This window comes from Poecilia formosa, unplaced genomic scaffold, assembly GCF_000485575.1.
Source record: "Poecilia formosa unplaced genomic scaffold, Poecilia_formosa-5.1.2 Scaffold182, whole genome shotgun sequence".
Lineage (NCBI taxonomy): Eukaryota > Metazoa > Chordata > Actinopteri > Cyprinodontiformes > Poeciliidae > Poecilia > Poecilia formosa.
The window spans coordinates 1,197,756-1,214,315 of record NW_006800121.1 but is presented as its reverse complement, the minus strand read 5'-3'; the positions used below and the strand labels follow the sequence as shown (position 1 = coordinate 1,214,315).

General features: G+C 40.2%; 1 protein-coding gene across 2 annotated transcripts in view; it reads left to right on the top strand.

Annotated features, from left to right (window-relative positions):
• Positions 1–16,560, top strand: part of prkcbb (protein kinase C, beta b) — a 93,237-nt gene that overhangs the window by 63,733 nt on the left and 12,944 nt on the right. The window contains exons 11-17 of one of the 2 annotated variants that reach the window (XM_007565755.2): positions 173–264; positions 1,138–1,200; positions 1,779–1,917; positions 2,096–2,176; positions 2,594–2,701; positions 4,712–4,852; positions 8,264–9,430. In XM_007565755.2, the coding sequence (XP_007565817.1) occupies positions 173–264; positions 1,138–1,200; positions 1,779–1,917; positions 2,096–2,176; positions 2,594–2,701; positions 4,712–4,852; positions 8,264–8,440 (801 nt within the window). In that variant the 3' untranslated portion in view covers positions 8,441–9,430. Of the gene's footprint in view, positions 1–172; positions 265–1,137; positions 1,201–1,778; positions 1,918–2,095; positions 2,177–2,593; positions 2,702–4,711; positions 4,853–8,263; positions 9,431–16,560 lie in introns of those variants that run through there. The other variant, XM_007565756.2, reaches the window with a different exon arrangement.

Sequence of the window (16,560 nt, the reverse complement as noted above, 5' to 3'; positions counted from 1 at the left end):
TAAACTGTATTTTGGTGTTCTTTTTATAAAATCTTAATTATTTGTACACACTTTTATATCATAATTATTTCACGTCACCTTTTTTTTTTGAGAATTCGGATGAAGAATAACTCCTTCCCGTTTCCCTTACTGACCCTTCGCTCTTCACCCGCCCTTCTGTTTCTCTCCGTAGGACCGCTTGTATTTCGTCATGGAGTACATAAACGGCGGAGACCTCATGTATCAGATACAGCAGGCTGGCAAGTTCAAAGAGCCCCATGCTGTGTGAGTACCCAGAACACACACCTCATTTCTGCCACCAGTGTAGAAATCTCAGTCCTCAGCAGATACTGTAGACGTTCCACAGCTCAGTGATGCTGTTTTTCTCTCGGTAAAGAAGCAACCAGCTTGGGGTTAATTAGATTCATAGTCTGCATCTGCGAGAACTAGGTGTGCGGTACAAGACGCATGTCTTCTTCTGAGTACGCTTTCTGCTCCGGGGAGTGTCCGTGAGTGGAATAGCATGCTCACAAAAGAACAAAGCTACTCAACACGTGCGCAAATATCCCACAAGTCTGCGATGAGCGCCGTCCCCTGAACACCAGCGCGAACGAACTGAGGCTTGTCTTTGTAATCTTTTGGTCTTTTATTACGTCTAATGCGTTGTCACCTCTGATTAGTCCTTGAAACATCTCATCATTGTCACAGCGAAAGAAAGATTTAACCTGTGAAGCTTCACAAAACATAACGCCACCAACACTGTGCTGCTCAGTAGAAACATTGTTTATTTGTGTCATTAAAGTAGCAGAAAATTAATAAGAATCCTCCAAACTATTCTTGCTTTTTCGTCCTCATTTCAAATCCAAATAAACAGACATCAAGTTGCCTCTCCTGGTTCTAACCTGCCTGCCCACCTTCACATTGTCTTCTCGTATATTTCTTGAATAAACCACGCCGTCCAAACATGGCTGCCTGCGTGGTCAGTCCTGTTAAAGGCCCTTCCTGTTGATCTTATCAGCTGTTCTTTGGCCTTCACGAGACAGCTCTGACCTTTATGTAGAGTAGACGCACGCAAATTAACTCCCCTGTTTACCCGCCGTCTCTCAACCTCGCTGTAATTGGTGCTGCCGTTTGTCTCTTCCTGCGTTTCTTTTGCAGGTTCTACGCTGCTGAGATAGCCATTGGCTTATTTTACCTGCACCAAAAGGGCATCATCTACAGGTAACATCCACAATGAACCAAACGAATAAAGTGCAAAGGTAGCAAATGGAGCAAAATTATGCTAAAAATAAAGGTAGCAACTCCCATAAATATCAGCCTACCTGGTTGTTGGAAAGCAGAAGGAGTAAATGTATTTTATCCACCTGCTTCATTTAAAACCTCTCAGAAAAACAAGATGATCTCAATAATTCACTTTATCTGTCAGTAGTTGTATGCTTTAGCAAAGTGGAGTGTGTTTAAAAAAAAAGTCACATTTCCTTTTAAATTTGCCAGTATGTGTACATTGTTCAGCTGGATTGTGGGAAGGGTTAGAAAAGTTTAAAACAACAGATAGAAGTTGAGAATGGTGAGTTTGCAAGTAATGTTCAACAGTACACACATCACATTATCTTAGTCTTTATTTTTTTCATTTAGCATCTACTTAAAAAGCAGCTTTTGAGAGTTGAACTACTCTAAACCTATATGCCGTTCCTGACATAGTTCTGAAAAGTACAAATCACATATTTACTCAATCAGACCAGCTGTAGCTAACAGAAAACCGCAGACGGTAACGAAATTCAATTTCTCTACCGATGTAGGGATCTGAAGCTGGATAATGTAATGCTGGACTGCGAAGGCCACATTAAGATTGCAGACTTCGGTATGTGTAAAGAAAATATGCTTGACGGAGTCACAACCAAGACCTTCTGTGGAACACCAGACTACATCGCTCCTGAGGTACTACGTCCGTGTGTGTGTGTGTGTGTGTGCATGCGTGCGCGGCGCTCACAAGATTCGTTCATCAGGAAAACTCAAATTCAAACAATTTGGTCAAAGTTGGAGAACATGTTTGTTTTAAAACCTGGCTATTTGCTCCGTGTTGTTGATTATTACAGCTGTTCTTGTTTAATTTCAGATTATTGCCTATCAGCCTTATGGGAAATCTGTGGACTGGTGGGCTTTTGGAGTATTGCTTTACGAAATGTTGGCTGGACAGGTTGGTCTGCAGCTTTATGAAAACTAGAATGTTTTGTTTTTATTGAAAAGAAAAAAAATATTACATTGTCAGCATTATTTATTTGCTCTACCAAGGCTGCTGATACCTGCCTGAAAAATTGATTTTATGAATTAGTTTGTAAGGTATTCAAATATTTCATAATTGAAGGTCTTTAACCCTCCATTATTACTAGCATCATGTGTGTATTTATACGTATGAAAGTCAGATAAAGGGATGCATGGCATTACACTAAAAAACCTTTTAAACTGATTGAATTTGTTCAGTTTTTGAGAATTTTTTTTTAAAAACATTCAAAAATTAATAAAAAAAATAATAATTATTGTGTTTAGCAAACCTTCTGTCTGTCCTGTGTTACATTTCTCCTTTTCCTCCTCAACTCTTCCCTCTCTTCTGCAGCCTCCATTCGATGGTGAGGATGAGGACGAGTTGTTTCAATCCATAATGGAGCATCACGTCTCCTATCCCAAATCGATGTCTAAGGAAGCTGTCGCCATATGTAAAGGAGTGAGTATTCACACACACACACACACACACACACACACATACAAGCAAGCCTGCTCTATCAAATGCACACAGAGTAAAAGGGGGGTCTTCAGTTAATTTAGAAAGAAAAGGGAGTAAGGGGGAAAAACAGAACAGAAAACATTAAAATCTCCTTCATAATTGCTGCATGCATCGACTACTGTGATCAGATAACTTAAGTGTGTGTGGTTTGCTCAGCCTTTACCAAAACGATTCCTCTGCTCTGACAACTCCCAGCTGCGTTAGACTGGTGTGTGTCGGCGTGTGTGTGTGTGTGGGGGTGGGGAGGGGTAGGCTGATTACTACAACAAATGGAGTCGGCCCTCTCTATTAAACCTCTGTCTCATCTGCTGCCTCTAAGCTTCACTGACCACAGCCACACACACACACACACACACACACACACACACACAGTACACCGTATCGGCTGACGGATGGATGGTAACGTATGTTTGGTCTTTCTTATTCCGATCATGTTGTCTCTCTCCAGCAGCTTCGCTCATGTTCTGGATCTAAGAAAGCTTAACAAAAATCCAGAAAAGATATTCAAATATTAAACCTTATCTCGCATGAAATAGGCGTCATTGATTCAAAAGAAGTCATATGTTTTTATTTTAGCCTTTTTTTTTTTCTTTTTTTTTTTTAAGTCAAACTACGCTGAACTGCACTTATTCTGGCCCGATACTAGTCATACTCCCTCTTCCTAAATTTAAAGGCAAAGTCATTCATCAGCAAATTAATGGAAACAGTGGCCTCTTAGATACACACACACACTCACAGCCTGTCAGTGACACACAGGCTGTATGTTATGTATTAGTTATGATTACAGTGTTGTAGCGCTACGACAGTGAGTCTTCGGTGGAGCGTGAAAGCTCGCCCGTGTCCACCCCCGCCCGGATCCCTCTGCTCCCTGCCGGCGCTGCCTGGGTTAAGTCATTTTGTGTCTGTGCATTTGACTGGATGAGGCCTGGCCTTTTAAACGCTACAAGTAATTTCCATTAGAGAAAAAGTAGAGCCGACTGCGCACAGAAAGCGAATGCAGAGACAGACATTATGTCGGCCAGAAACAGTGGCCAGTTCTGTTGATCCTAACTTTGCCGGATTTTTTTTTTTCCTTTGAGAACTTATAAATGAAACATTTAGAATATTTAAGGTCAGTATGGACAATTATATTTGTTGAAAATCATGCGTACTGTGGATTATAAGGTGGCGCTGCATAAATCGACATGTGAAACACCTTTAACTGCAGGACTACCAGTTTAATTTCAAAGATCGTGAAAGGACAAAAATGTTACCTGACCTGCAACATTTTAATTAAAATAAACCGTCAGACATGTCAGGTTTTAGATTTCTTTTTTAATTTTAAAAATAAAAACAAACCTGTAGATTGACATCCCTTTAAATCTCTGTGTCGATGTCTCTCAATTTTTGCAGTGCAGTTTGTGAAAAGTTGAAAAAGTTTTACAGACTTTAGTGCTACATATCTGTTTTACTACCACTTTGACTGTAGATTTAATAAGTTACTTCAATTATTATCTCCTCTATTTTAATTGTCCTCTTTAAAACGTGTGAGATAAACAGTTGAGAGAGCAACTTACAAGTTGAAAGCGCTGACTTCTTTTGTTGCATGTTTCACAACGGCCTGGGATGACTCTGCCGTGGATCGTGTCGTACGTCTTCATTCGCTGTGACATTAACATCGGACATAGGTGACGCTAACAATGTTCGCGCAGCAGCTCCAGCACAAATGGGACAGCGAAAGTTAAGCAGCGCCCCCGTTGACAGACGTGTTCTTTGTACAACACGAACAACTGCAGATGAATTACAGTTCATAAATAATTGCTTCGGTGGAAGGAGATGGCGAAGGAACAATGAGACGGAGAGGGAAAAGGTCACCGATCCACCAGGCCGGAGCGCCGGCGGAGAAAAGGTGGCGTGATGCACGCATCAAACCAAACCATGCTTCACTCTCTCTTGTCCGTTTCTGTGCAGCTGATGACGAAGCATCCGGCCAAACGACTGGGCTGCGGTCCGGAGGGCGAGCGGGACATCCGAGAGCACAGCTTCTTCCGCTACATGGACTGGGAGAAGCTGGAGAACAAGGAAGTGCAGCCGCCGTTCAAACCCAGAGCTGTAAGTCTGTCGCGCAGATCAAACACAAGACGTGCAAAAGACACTCATCAGCTTAAGCAGAGAGCAAAACGCTCCTCCTGCCGGATCTCTCCTCTTGTCTTCCTTTACTTTCACATCGCGTCTTTATCTGTTGCTGCCTGTAGCTTTACACTCTATCTCTCCTATGTGGCAAGTTGTGCACAGGTAAGTCTGAAAATAATGGGGCCTGCTGAAGGATGTGTGGCTGGGATGGGTATAACGACGGTGGTGATGATAACACCTCCGGGGCTGTACCGTGCATGCACAGGATCGGTGCTTTGCAGTTTGCGGTGCAGATGTGCTCTGCATGAGCTCAGAGGGGGTTTTTGTTTTTCGCTTTGGAATAAGCCTCCAGGGAGTAGGTGCACGTCCTTAAAGTTTCTGCAAAAAGAAAAAGAAAAGTCTTGAAAATAAGTCTGTGTGTTTCTTCTTATTCTTTTTTTTCCTTTTTCTCTGACAAGATGGGTTTGATCATAACTGTAGTCAGAATGATGTCACCTAATGCTCACAAACACACACACACACACACACAATACATACGGACGCTCTCACAGCCTTGGGCCCTTCTGCTGCTTAAGAGTTTCTTTTTTTAATTTCTCTGAGTTGAGCTTTTTATGCATCTTTCTCTGCCTGCAGGGTTTTTTTTATGTTTTATTTTTTCGGTGGACTATGTGCTTGATCACTAATGCGGCTGCGTGTAAGCATGCATGCGTGTGCATGTGGGGTTGGTTTTTTTTAAAAGTAGAGGTCATCCCGAGGACCTGGCTGTTGTAACACAGGCGGATCTACAGTAAATTCCTGTTGTGCGAGTGCAGACAGAAGCTGTCTGATCTCTTTTCTGTCTGTATCTGTCTCCTCTTTCTGTTGGATCTCGTCTTTCAGACACCTATCGTCTCCCAGGCCTTTGCCTCGTCTCACACTCCTCCTCTCTTTTTATCTTTTCTATTAATAAGAACAAACGGCGTTAGTCTTTTCTGGACACTTTCGGCAGAGCTTCTTTGATCCTTTTACGGCGGCCTATTTCAGTGAGGGGAGTTTGTTTTTGATTTGTGTTATTTTTGATAAAGTGAATTACTTTCTTTTGCTTAAAAAAAAAAACACAAAATAACCTGCCCTATCATGTTGTTTATTAGGGATATTTGATGCTGATCAAAAACTGTTTTTGGTTTTTAAAATGCTGTTGATGCCTTTGGAGAATCTGCTTGATGCGAAGGCACATTAACTTGTGAACGTGTGAAGGACTCGCACACCGAGAAAACAGACCGGCTGAACGGCTGGTTCATGCATTTACCCAGCACATAAACATGTTCACGCCGTCACTCTGAAGTTTCATTTGAAGGCATCGCTGTGCGACCGTCTTCATTCATCTGTCCTCTCAGCAATCGATTGTCAGGTCATTTCTCCTCCATCGCCTCTCTGTCTGTTCACATCTGCCACGCATAAACCCATCAGCTTCATCTCATCTGCACATTTTATTTGTCCTCTCAGTGTTTCAAAGTTGTCTGGGTATTTTTCTGTTTTATTTGCATGCTCTGAGGTTCTGTCTCAAATTTAAACCTGCCATGGAGTGCACTAGAAAAAAAAAAAGTCGCTTGAAACCGTGTCAAATTTTTTTCCAGAAACATCTGACCATATGTAGTGTGGATTAGAGACCCGCTTGCTTAAAAAACACTAACTAGCCTGATAGATTTTTCTCTTATCGAAGCATTTTAATCTAAAGTAACTCTGCTGCATGCCTCAGCTTGTTCGCTATTACAAAGTCTCAATCAGGTGTGGATTAGTTAACGGTACCAAAGTATATCAAGGATTTAAAAGGTTTCTATCATATTGTTCAGACAGATTATAAATACCATGACCTACTGTATTCAAAGAGCAGCAATGGTTATTCATACAGCTGCTAGAATGATGATTTTTTTTTGTAATTACACTACGAGATTTGCTAACATTACAAATTAGCAAGTGCTACAGCTTATGATACTCATCCCTGTCAAATAAACTAGTAAAAAGAATAATCTTTTTAAATATTAGATGGAGTAAACACTTGCTAAATTACTTTTCAGTTTAATTATTTTTGCTGCTCTTCTTACAGAGAAACTACAGATCATAACAAGCTAGTTTAACAAAAATGTTGTACGTTTAGCTCGTTAGCTAGTCTGGCTACTTGCTCAAGTAGCAGGCCTGCAGTCCGCTGCTTGACTAACATGCTGTTTGTAGCTTAAAATGCTAGTTTTAAAACTCTGTTATGTCCACAACAGTGTAGGGCGTTTAGGTGAGAGCGAATCTGTTTCAGACAGCAGCGTGTGATGGTGATTTTTAGCGATTTTGGCACCGTTAATTCATCCAGATGCTTCTAAACTCCCATTCCAATTTTGATTCTCAGTTTGTAAATTGTCCCAAATCTCACAGCAGTCAGTTAAATTTCATCCGGAGTTGGATTTAATAACTTCCCAGTTGTCCTGTGGGCGACGTTGTCAGAGAATACAGGATCATTGGTGTGTTAATTAAAGCTTTGCGTAACGATGGAGATGGGAGGAAACAAGTCCCTGTGAAGCACTTTCATGGGGAAAACTAGGTTTTAGAGCTAGCGACTAAAGGGCTTCCCCCTGAGAAGGGAAGCCCTTCTCAGGGGTAAGCTTCCCTTTTTATGTGCGCGCTGGTCGTAACTTTTTCTCCCAAAACTGCTTCACCAAGAAGGGAGAGAATTGTAAAATCTGAAATTCTCGCTGAAAGGAAATCACGAATGTTAATCTATTCAGTTACAAATTATTATTTATGAAACCAAAAAAACAAACAAAAAAAAATGCAGGAATTTAAGTTGGATAAAGTGGTCGTTTGCATCTGAGCTGATTTAGTTTATCTCAGCAGGTCTCAACAGCTGCAACATCTAATTAACCTGCAATTAACACACAATTATTCAAATAATTATCTCGTAGCTCTGAGGCTGTTCATGTGTAAATAGAAAACCAATTCTAGCTCCAGCAGTAATAAAACAAGACTGTGTAGTGTTTTGGACACCAAATTTTTTTAACTTTGCATCACACGCTCATGGTTTCTGGTTTATTGTAGTGCACTGCTCCAGGATGTTTGAGACGGTTTTTTTCTGTTCGAAATTTGAGAATACGCTTCAAATATTTGAAAAAGGAAAGCAAAAGTGAGGTGCGCTTCAGTTGTTGTCTCCCACTCGGGGGAGGGAAACAAAATCGAGCGCGCCGCAGTTACTTTGCTTGTTCTGATATTTGAAACCATTTCCAAGTGATGTTCATCTCACACCTTGGTTCCATCCCCTTTTCTTTTTGTTTTTCCTCTCCTTCTACCCTCACCCGCTCCATCCATTCCTGTCCATCCCCGCTCTTCCTCTTCCCAATCCATCCCCTCTCCCGCCCTCCTTGACAGTGCGGACGGGAGGCCGAGAACTTTGACCGCTTTTTCACGCGCCACCCGCCGGTGCTGACCCCCCCTGACGAGGAGGTGATTCAGAACTTGGACCAGGACGAGTTCCAGGGATTCTCCTTTATCAACCCGGAGTTCCCAGCGAGCGCTGCTACCGCCGCCACTGCTGAGCAGGCTTGATTTCAGCTCCACGCACCGGAACACGGACTCGCACGCAGAAAACTCCACGGCACACACACACACACACACACACACACACACACACACAGATACACATGCTATCAATGGACACGGTGATGCTTCGAGCACAGATTTGTTGTTCAGACTTCCACATCTTATGTTGACCCCAATCTGAGGTTCAAAACATAACTGCATGAACTGTAGCGCTCTGGAAGTACAAAAAGCATAGTTACAATAACTACAATGTCTTGCAAAAGAGTTGGTAAACCTTTTTCATGTTAAACGAATTTTAGATGTATTATATTTGGATTTCTAGACGATAAATATATGATATACGAGGGAAATGATCATTAAATAACATTTTTCTTAATAGAAATCTGAAATCTGTGACATGCATTTGCATTAAATCCTATTATATCTGTAAATAAAATCTGCCGAGACACGGCTGTCCAGCGAAGTGGGCCAGGCAAAGAGAGCAAACCAATGGTAACTCTGGAGGAGCTGGAGGGATTCACAGCTCATGTGAAAGAGTCCGATTGACAGGTCAGCTTTGGGTAAGAAGAAACCCGTTTGGAAAATGAAAAAAAACAAAACACGCAGAAGTCACCTTTAAAGTTTCCCACAAGTCATAGGAGCGAAAGCCAACATGTGGAAGAAAGTATTTTTGGTTTGAGGGATCGAAATTTAAAAGTTGAAAGTTGATACACAGATGCTCTGAAAGAACTTTTCTGGTGGAAAAATTAGCAGAAATCTCAAAGCTCAGGATCTCAAATCTCAGACATCTCAAAGCTGAAAGTATGACTATTGATTTCATTTAAAAACAATATTAACTTTTCACTTTTTCGAGCTCTGAACGTACGCTCTATAGTTTTGGTTGGTTCCCAATAAGATACCTTTACCTTCTTAGTCGTTACTGGGACTTTGCAAGATACTGCAGGTATATTCTTTATGCTTTTGCTGTCCGGTTTTTGCTACAGCAAACAAACAAAAAAAAAAAGTATGCCATCAGTGTATTAACCAATGTATTATAAGGATATGCATGACACAGTGAAAACTTTTATAGATGAAGCATGGAAATCTGATTCACCCCAAGTTTTTCAGAATCATTGTTAGCTTGTGTTTATTGCAATGTGAACAAAAATTTGTGTTTTAATAATTATCAGCGCATAACCAAAACAAGGACGGAAAAATAATTTCTACGGTTAAATTGCTCGTGAAATGTCAATTTAAACAGTTTAAAACGATTATACCACATACAAATAATTTAACTGACAATCAAATAGGGATTAAAAATTACTTCTTACTACCATTTATATATATATATATATATATATATATATATATATATATATATATATATATATATATATATATATATATATATATATATACACACACACCAGTAAACTTTTGGCTAATAAAGGCCAAGTATTGAAAACAAATGCAGATTTTCTGTGTGAACAAGCTCTGACCTTTTGAGATTTTTACTTTATTCCTTGGGGGGTCGAAACATGAACATTTTAGTTAGATATGTGCATTATAATGAGTATATACCTGTATGAGTGTCTGTATGTTTATCCTTATCTAAAACTGGAATGCTTCACATACTTGCATGGTTTCTGTATTAGGAGTTTCTCTAGACTTTTGTTCCTACCCGTTCTGCTGTAAGTCATTTTACAGAACCTTGTTTTACCCAGACAAGCCGCCACGTGTACAGAGTCACACTTGCACCACAGATATCTGATTCTTAGTGCATGTTATTGCTTTCCATCCGTCGGATCCGTACGGCGAAAGGCAGTTGGGAACTTAAATGTTACTGGAAGGCTTGAAGTAGTTCATTGTCTAGATAACGCTCTTTCTTCTACTCGGATCGGACGTGTTGTTAAGTATTTAACCTGGAAACGAGCCTTTTTATGTTTACGGTACAAATGCATGATTCCTATACCTGGACATCTGTTTACAACGTGTGTGTGTGTGTGTGTGTGTGTGTGTGTGTGTGGGCATGTGGGTTTCGTCAAGTGTGTATGATGCTTGTATGCAGAAGTTTTTAGTTTTTTTTTTTTCTTAACACGGACAGCTTCACCTGTCCTCGCTTACGTTTTCCCGTCTGCGGAGCGTCAGCACGGCCACTTCGTCCTCATATCAGTTCAGCTTCTTTTGAAGTAATTAGTCAGAAGCCAATCTGTTGCCAGAAATTGTTGCGGGACAGTTTTTAACAACCAAGTGATCTTCACTTTTTCTTTTTTCTTTTTTTTTATTGCCTAAAAGTATAGTTTCCACAAAATCCGAAAATGTGAGGAAAGGAAAGTTTGGATTCATTTTTGTATTTTCCAGATGTAAACAACATTGAGTTAAAAGGTGATAAAACTGTGAATTTAAAAAAAAAATAAATAAATTACACAGCACATTTTTAACTGTTTTTATATGATGCATTACTCATTAAGGTTGGAATCGCATCCTATTGATTGACCCTAAAAACAAAAGCTGTTCTCTGTGTCAGATTGCGTTTTTGCAGCTTCTCCTCTCAAATGGCATGAAAATTTGTTTAATTGAAGAATATTATCTTTGCTCCACTTTACTTTTAAATAATTGCTTAAAATATGCAGAAAACATAATTCCAAGTACCTCAATAAACTGCTCAGCAGGTGAGGCAGCTAAGTATTGATCATGTTGGTTTGCATACATGAGACAAATGGAGAAAAAAAGAACATAAATCATAGTTGCAAAGTCATTTATTGCAAGGATTTTAAGAACATAAATTGTATGTTACTTCCTCTGTTTGGCTAAAATTTCCGTCTTCCGTCATTCCCAGATTATAATCCCAACTTCTGAGACAAATTGAACACAGTCCTGTATAATTTAAAAGTTTGCATGTCTACATTTACTCAGACTGATTGAGCATGTTTCACTGTACAGAATAAGTGAGCTTTTCTGCATTCATAGTACTTTACTTTTGTCTTCTTCGGATCAGATACGGGTTTTGAGTGAAATCTGGTGCAGGTTTGCGTACGACTGCAATAGATCCACCTTCGTTCAGGTCCCTCGTTGGTCCATCAACCCAATTTATAAATACTGCAACCCGTGACACACGATTCTCTCCAGCAACCAGGAAACACACCATGCCTCTCTTTGGCATTGTAACATCTCCCGTAATACGGCGTTCTCTTTTTAAATGTCGTTTGGTCTTACAAAGATATTCAACTCTTGTTTGTCCAATCAGTGAAACGGTGTGTTTTTTTTTTTTTTATGCTTTGCAAGGTAAGAATCTTGATGTTTAAGGTACCATTAAAGTAAGAGCTACAAATATCAAGAGCAGTGGGAAAAGTCTGGATTTACATCTTTTCATGTGTTGAATATAATTACGAATCTCAGAATATTTATCTTCTGTATTTTACCGCCAAATTCAGTCTAAATTTGTGTTCATCGCCTGTGCTCTCGCTTTTTTCATTTATTTATTTTATTTTTTTCATTTCCTGCTGAATTTCAACACGACAAATATAAAGATATGTTATGCACCAATATATTACTATGTCAAATATCTTTATATGCTTATAATTACACATGTGGTCAGTATTGTAAAAGATTGGTGGGGGGTTTTTCTACCCATCCTTTTTGTTCAAAAGACAACGATAAAACAAACTGTGCATGAAAAAAAAAACAATTCTTATCATTTAGAATTTACTCAAATATTATTACGATCCATGTTTTCTATAATAGCAGTACTCCAAAGCTTTGATCTAAACTTATGTGTTTTGTGTGTGAAGATTCATATAATGGAGTGTGCTTTTTACAATGCTTTCCATGTGCCAAATTTCCATTTTGTTCTTCTTCTTTTTTAAACTCTTTGGGGTATTCCTAGAATAGCAGACGTTCCATAAATAAAGAATTCAAAATCCGTGCTTTTCAAGTTTGCTTTGTGCATTTTTATTGTCCTTCAGTGTGTATCTGTTGGGTGAGTGTTGACTTTTTTATTATTATTATTATTATTATTATTATTCTGCATCCCTCACTGCTGTAGCTTTAACTCATTACACGGTCAAACTCACAAACCCTGTTGTTGCCACTGGGAAACAAGCTTGATGTGTTTGTAAAAGAGAATGGAGAATGGATAGACTTAAAGAAAAATAATCCAAGAGGTAGAGATTGGGGTGAGAGAAAGGGGTGATCTTTGACCAACCTGAGGGCTTGGGGGGAGGGGGAGGGAGTACGTTTGTAAAAGAGGAGGGAGATTCACTAATGAATGACTGGAAACGAGGGAGGAAAGCGGTACGAGGACAAGATGGAGGGAATGGACGGGAATGCAAAGCAACGCTCTGCGAAACGAGTCAGGCAGCTAGGGCAGGCTGTGCATATTTCATGGCTGCCACTTATCATAAGAGCCTTTCCATGATGGGGGGAGCGTAGGTCTGATGACTTCAAGGAAATAACATGCAGAACACGGCCTACATACACACAACCCCGCTAAGCCACTCAAGCTTCTCCTCGCCGCCTCTAAAGCTGCCCTCAATCCAACGTACGAGCCGCTACGCCGCTGCTCTGACTGGCTGCACCGTTCCCCCTTTTTTTTTATATATATATAATTGTACCGCGCACCGTTTACTACCCGCAGCACATTATAGTGTTAACAAGCATGGACACAAATTACATGCACTGATTTTTGACTAGGCTGTTGTAAAAAGAAACAGGGAGGCTAAAATCTGCAGTGCTGCCACTGCGGTGTTTACAAGACTGGCAAAGGCGAGCGAGGAGTAAAAGTCATTCATTTGAAGATAAAAACGGTGCTAATTTGGTTGAAAATGTGTGGCAAGCAAGGTTTGGACGCCATTAAGTTACGGTTCCTGTCTGATTTGTTTAACAATAAGAACATTTTGTTCTCATACAGGGACGTTTTTCTAGAAACCTGCATGTTTAACAACATTTTATTTTTTTGCCAAATTTAGGAGCTAAAATGTCAAACTGATCCAGAATTGGTCCAATTTTGTCTAAAGTTGACACAACAAATTTTGCAGCTCTGGTCGGTATTTTCTTTGGATCTTCTGTCTCTGTAGCAGCCAAGTGGGTGATGGTAACGCTCCAGCGGTGTCTAACGTTTCTTACTGACAATTTGGAAAATTGGTAAGAAAAAAGTGATTGTGTTATTTGGTGTAGAACAACTTTAAACTGTGGACGTCTCACACCTCTGTTTTTCGGTTTCTGTCTGTGAACGCACCACATTTTACTAAACGTGTGATCAGCTGGTTCCTCCATGGTAAAAAAAAAAAGATTCTAACACATCAGGAAGTTATTTTATGGAGAATCAGCTTCATCTCAGATGGATAATATAGAGGTCCATATTCTGTTTTATGTGTCCTTTATTTAATTGTTTTGTTTTTTCTTTTCTTAAGAAGCTAATCATCCTCTTCCCACATAAAAAAAAACTTCCATACATTTTCCATATGGTAACTTGATTCATGCACGTTGATTGAATCTGTGATGTTTCATAAAAAAAATATCTGGTTCTGTCTGGTAAGCTGAAGCATTATGAATTTTATTGATGATTGAAACAAAGTGAAAAGTTTCTTGCATTAAAAATAGTGTTTTGTTTTTTTGTCTGAAATGATGGACGGTTCACCTTTGGTTAATGGTTTGACATTTAAGAAAATACCACGGCTTGTTGTTGCTCATAGTCAAAGCAGAAGATAAATTCCTCTGTGAATTAAATAAGAAGATGGAAGCAGCAAAGGGCTCATCGATTATAAAAGCTGAAAACAAATGTGAACGGCTTATCGTGTTTTAATAAAATTCTTCTACTTGCTCTGTTTAAGCTTGTAAAAAGATGCAACATTTGCAGAAGATTTGTTTTGTGGAGACTATGTCCCTGATCTGACACATTCCACTACAATGATGCACATTTTGAACAAACAATTTTACAAGTGTCCCAGCATTATTAATAATCCAATGTGTTACTCGCTCATCATTGCAACATGTCTTATATTCAGTATGTTATGGCTATTTAGACTTGGGTCACTATAATATTCTGATTCTGATGGCAAACCAGTTTTGAGTAAAAGCACCATAGTGTCATGATATTATGGGAACAAATGCTAGTAACACCATTAATATCTAACACTAATATTGACTGCATTGCTTTTCAGCATAATTTTGTTGTTTACACACATATACAGAGATCAAATTAAACTATTGCTTACAAAGTTAGCGTATCCTTCATTGTAGCTTGTTAGCTTTAGACTGGAAAGCATAATTATCACATGTTAGCTAGTCTGCCAGCTGGGTAGGTTTCTGATAGATATGTTGGCAAATGATTGTTTTAAGATGGAGTTGCACTGAACACAACAACGCCTGGTACTTCCAGACTTTAACTCGTTAATATCGTCTCCTTTTGGTGTTCAAGTTGTGTCTCTAGTGGCAACTGGACCGTAGCTCACATGAAGCAGTGCAGAAAAGAAGTGGTCAAGGAAAAGCACATTGGCAAGACATGGCGTCTGTTTTCATTTTAGGCATGACATGCCACAGTTTCAGCATCCAGCCACAGTGTTGGGAGCATCGGTCCTTCTTATTAATATGAAATACAAAGTCAATGTGACTATGAAACGTGGCTTAAATGTAGTAGTAAAGAACGCTTTACTCTTGAACACAGCACAGAACCCACAATTTCTAGCTACATATTAGCATCTGTATTTCATCCAGATTCATTATAAAGCGAGAGGGAGTCTTCTGCAACAGTAAATTCCAGCACATAAGCTGCATAAAGTTTGCGTTGGGTTGGATGTAATATTCGGCGTGCACTGCGAGGCGCAGAGCTGCTGTAGTGTGTGATAATTAATTCCAAATGTTGCGGCCCCCAAATTAAAGCCAGTGGCTTCAGCACAAAGCGGCAGCTGCTTATCAGCCCAAAACAGGTCAGCGTTCGATACCGCCTTTTTTTTATTCGCCCTCCTCTCCTTCCCGCTTCACCTCCCCTCTCCTCGGTCCCTCCCACTCTCTCCCCGCATCCTCGGCGGACGGCGTCTCCCGCTAATCCTCTCGTCACGTAAAAGACGTGGACTGGCGGAGAGAGAAAGCGAGGTGGAGGGAGGAAAGTAGAGACTGGCAGTTCCTCCATTAGAGCCGCTGCTTCCAAAAAGCATGGCGACGTGAAAGCTACTTGTGTTTATTAACCGCCTTGCTGCTGTTTACTCTCAGTTTTCTATCTGTGCATCGACACCGAAGGCCTCTGATATTCATCTCACCATCTGTCCGATGCTGATTTAGTTTTTTTTCTCTCTCTATCTCTCTGTGCCTCGCAGTGATAACTGCAACTGCAGCAAGCTGAAATGGAGCACATTATGATCTGGTCTGCATTGCTGGCAGCTGTATGTACTAATATGTGCATGCATGGTTGATATATGAACGTGCAAATGGTCTTCTTGGGAAATTTAGTGGAGACGTACTGAGTACAAAGCTCACCCATCAGATAATCAACAGCTTTAGCTGCTACCATGAGGAATGAGTGTCGACTAGTCCATGCAGCACATGCCCCCCCACTGTTCAACAATTATCAAACCTGTGCAGACATCCAGCCACAAATATACAAAAAGTTATTTAAAATATCTGTGGTAGTGTAGAGTCGACAGGGTAACTGTTGAAACATACGATGGTTTCTGTCAGCATGTTGCTCCACGTCGAAAGGACCAGGTCCGCTCGCTGCTGCATGAAAGAGGGAGAAACTAATTAGAAATGAAGCGCAGCTGTGTTAATTAGTTTCTGTTGGCGTCGTTCCCTAAAGTGTTGCCCCCCCTCATGTCTCCCTATAGCTGAACAAAACACGGCGAATGTTCTGTCAGGATTGATCTCCAGATTCTTCTTTAATTGCTTCCTGGATTTACAAGCACGCCTGGACGTTCACATCACCTCCGTCCGCTTACTGTCAAATTGGTCCACAAAGTGCCTTTAGAGACCGACCAGAACGAAGGAGATCGTAGCCAGTGATCCAATCCGCCCTCAGGGTTGCTGATTGGCCAACAGATACCAACTCGTCTTTCACATCTTCAGGAATTGGAAAGTTCTTTTAGAGTGGTTCACTTCTTCCTCAAGGAGGCGAGCACGTGCTTTAATATCTAGATTGAGCACTGAAATAAAAA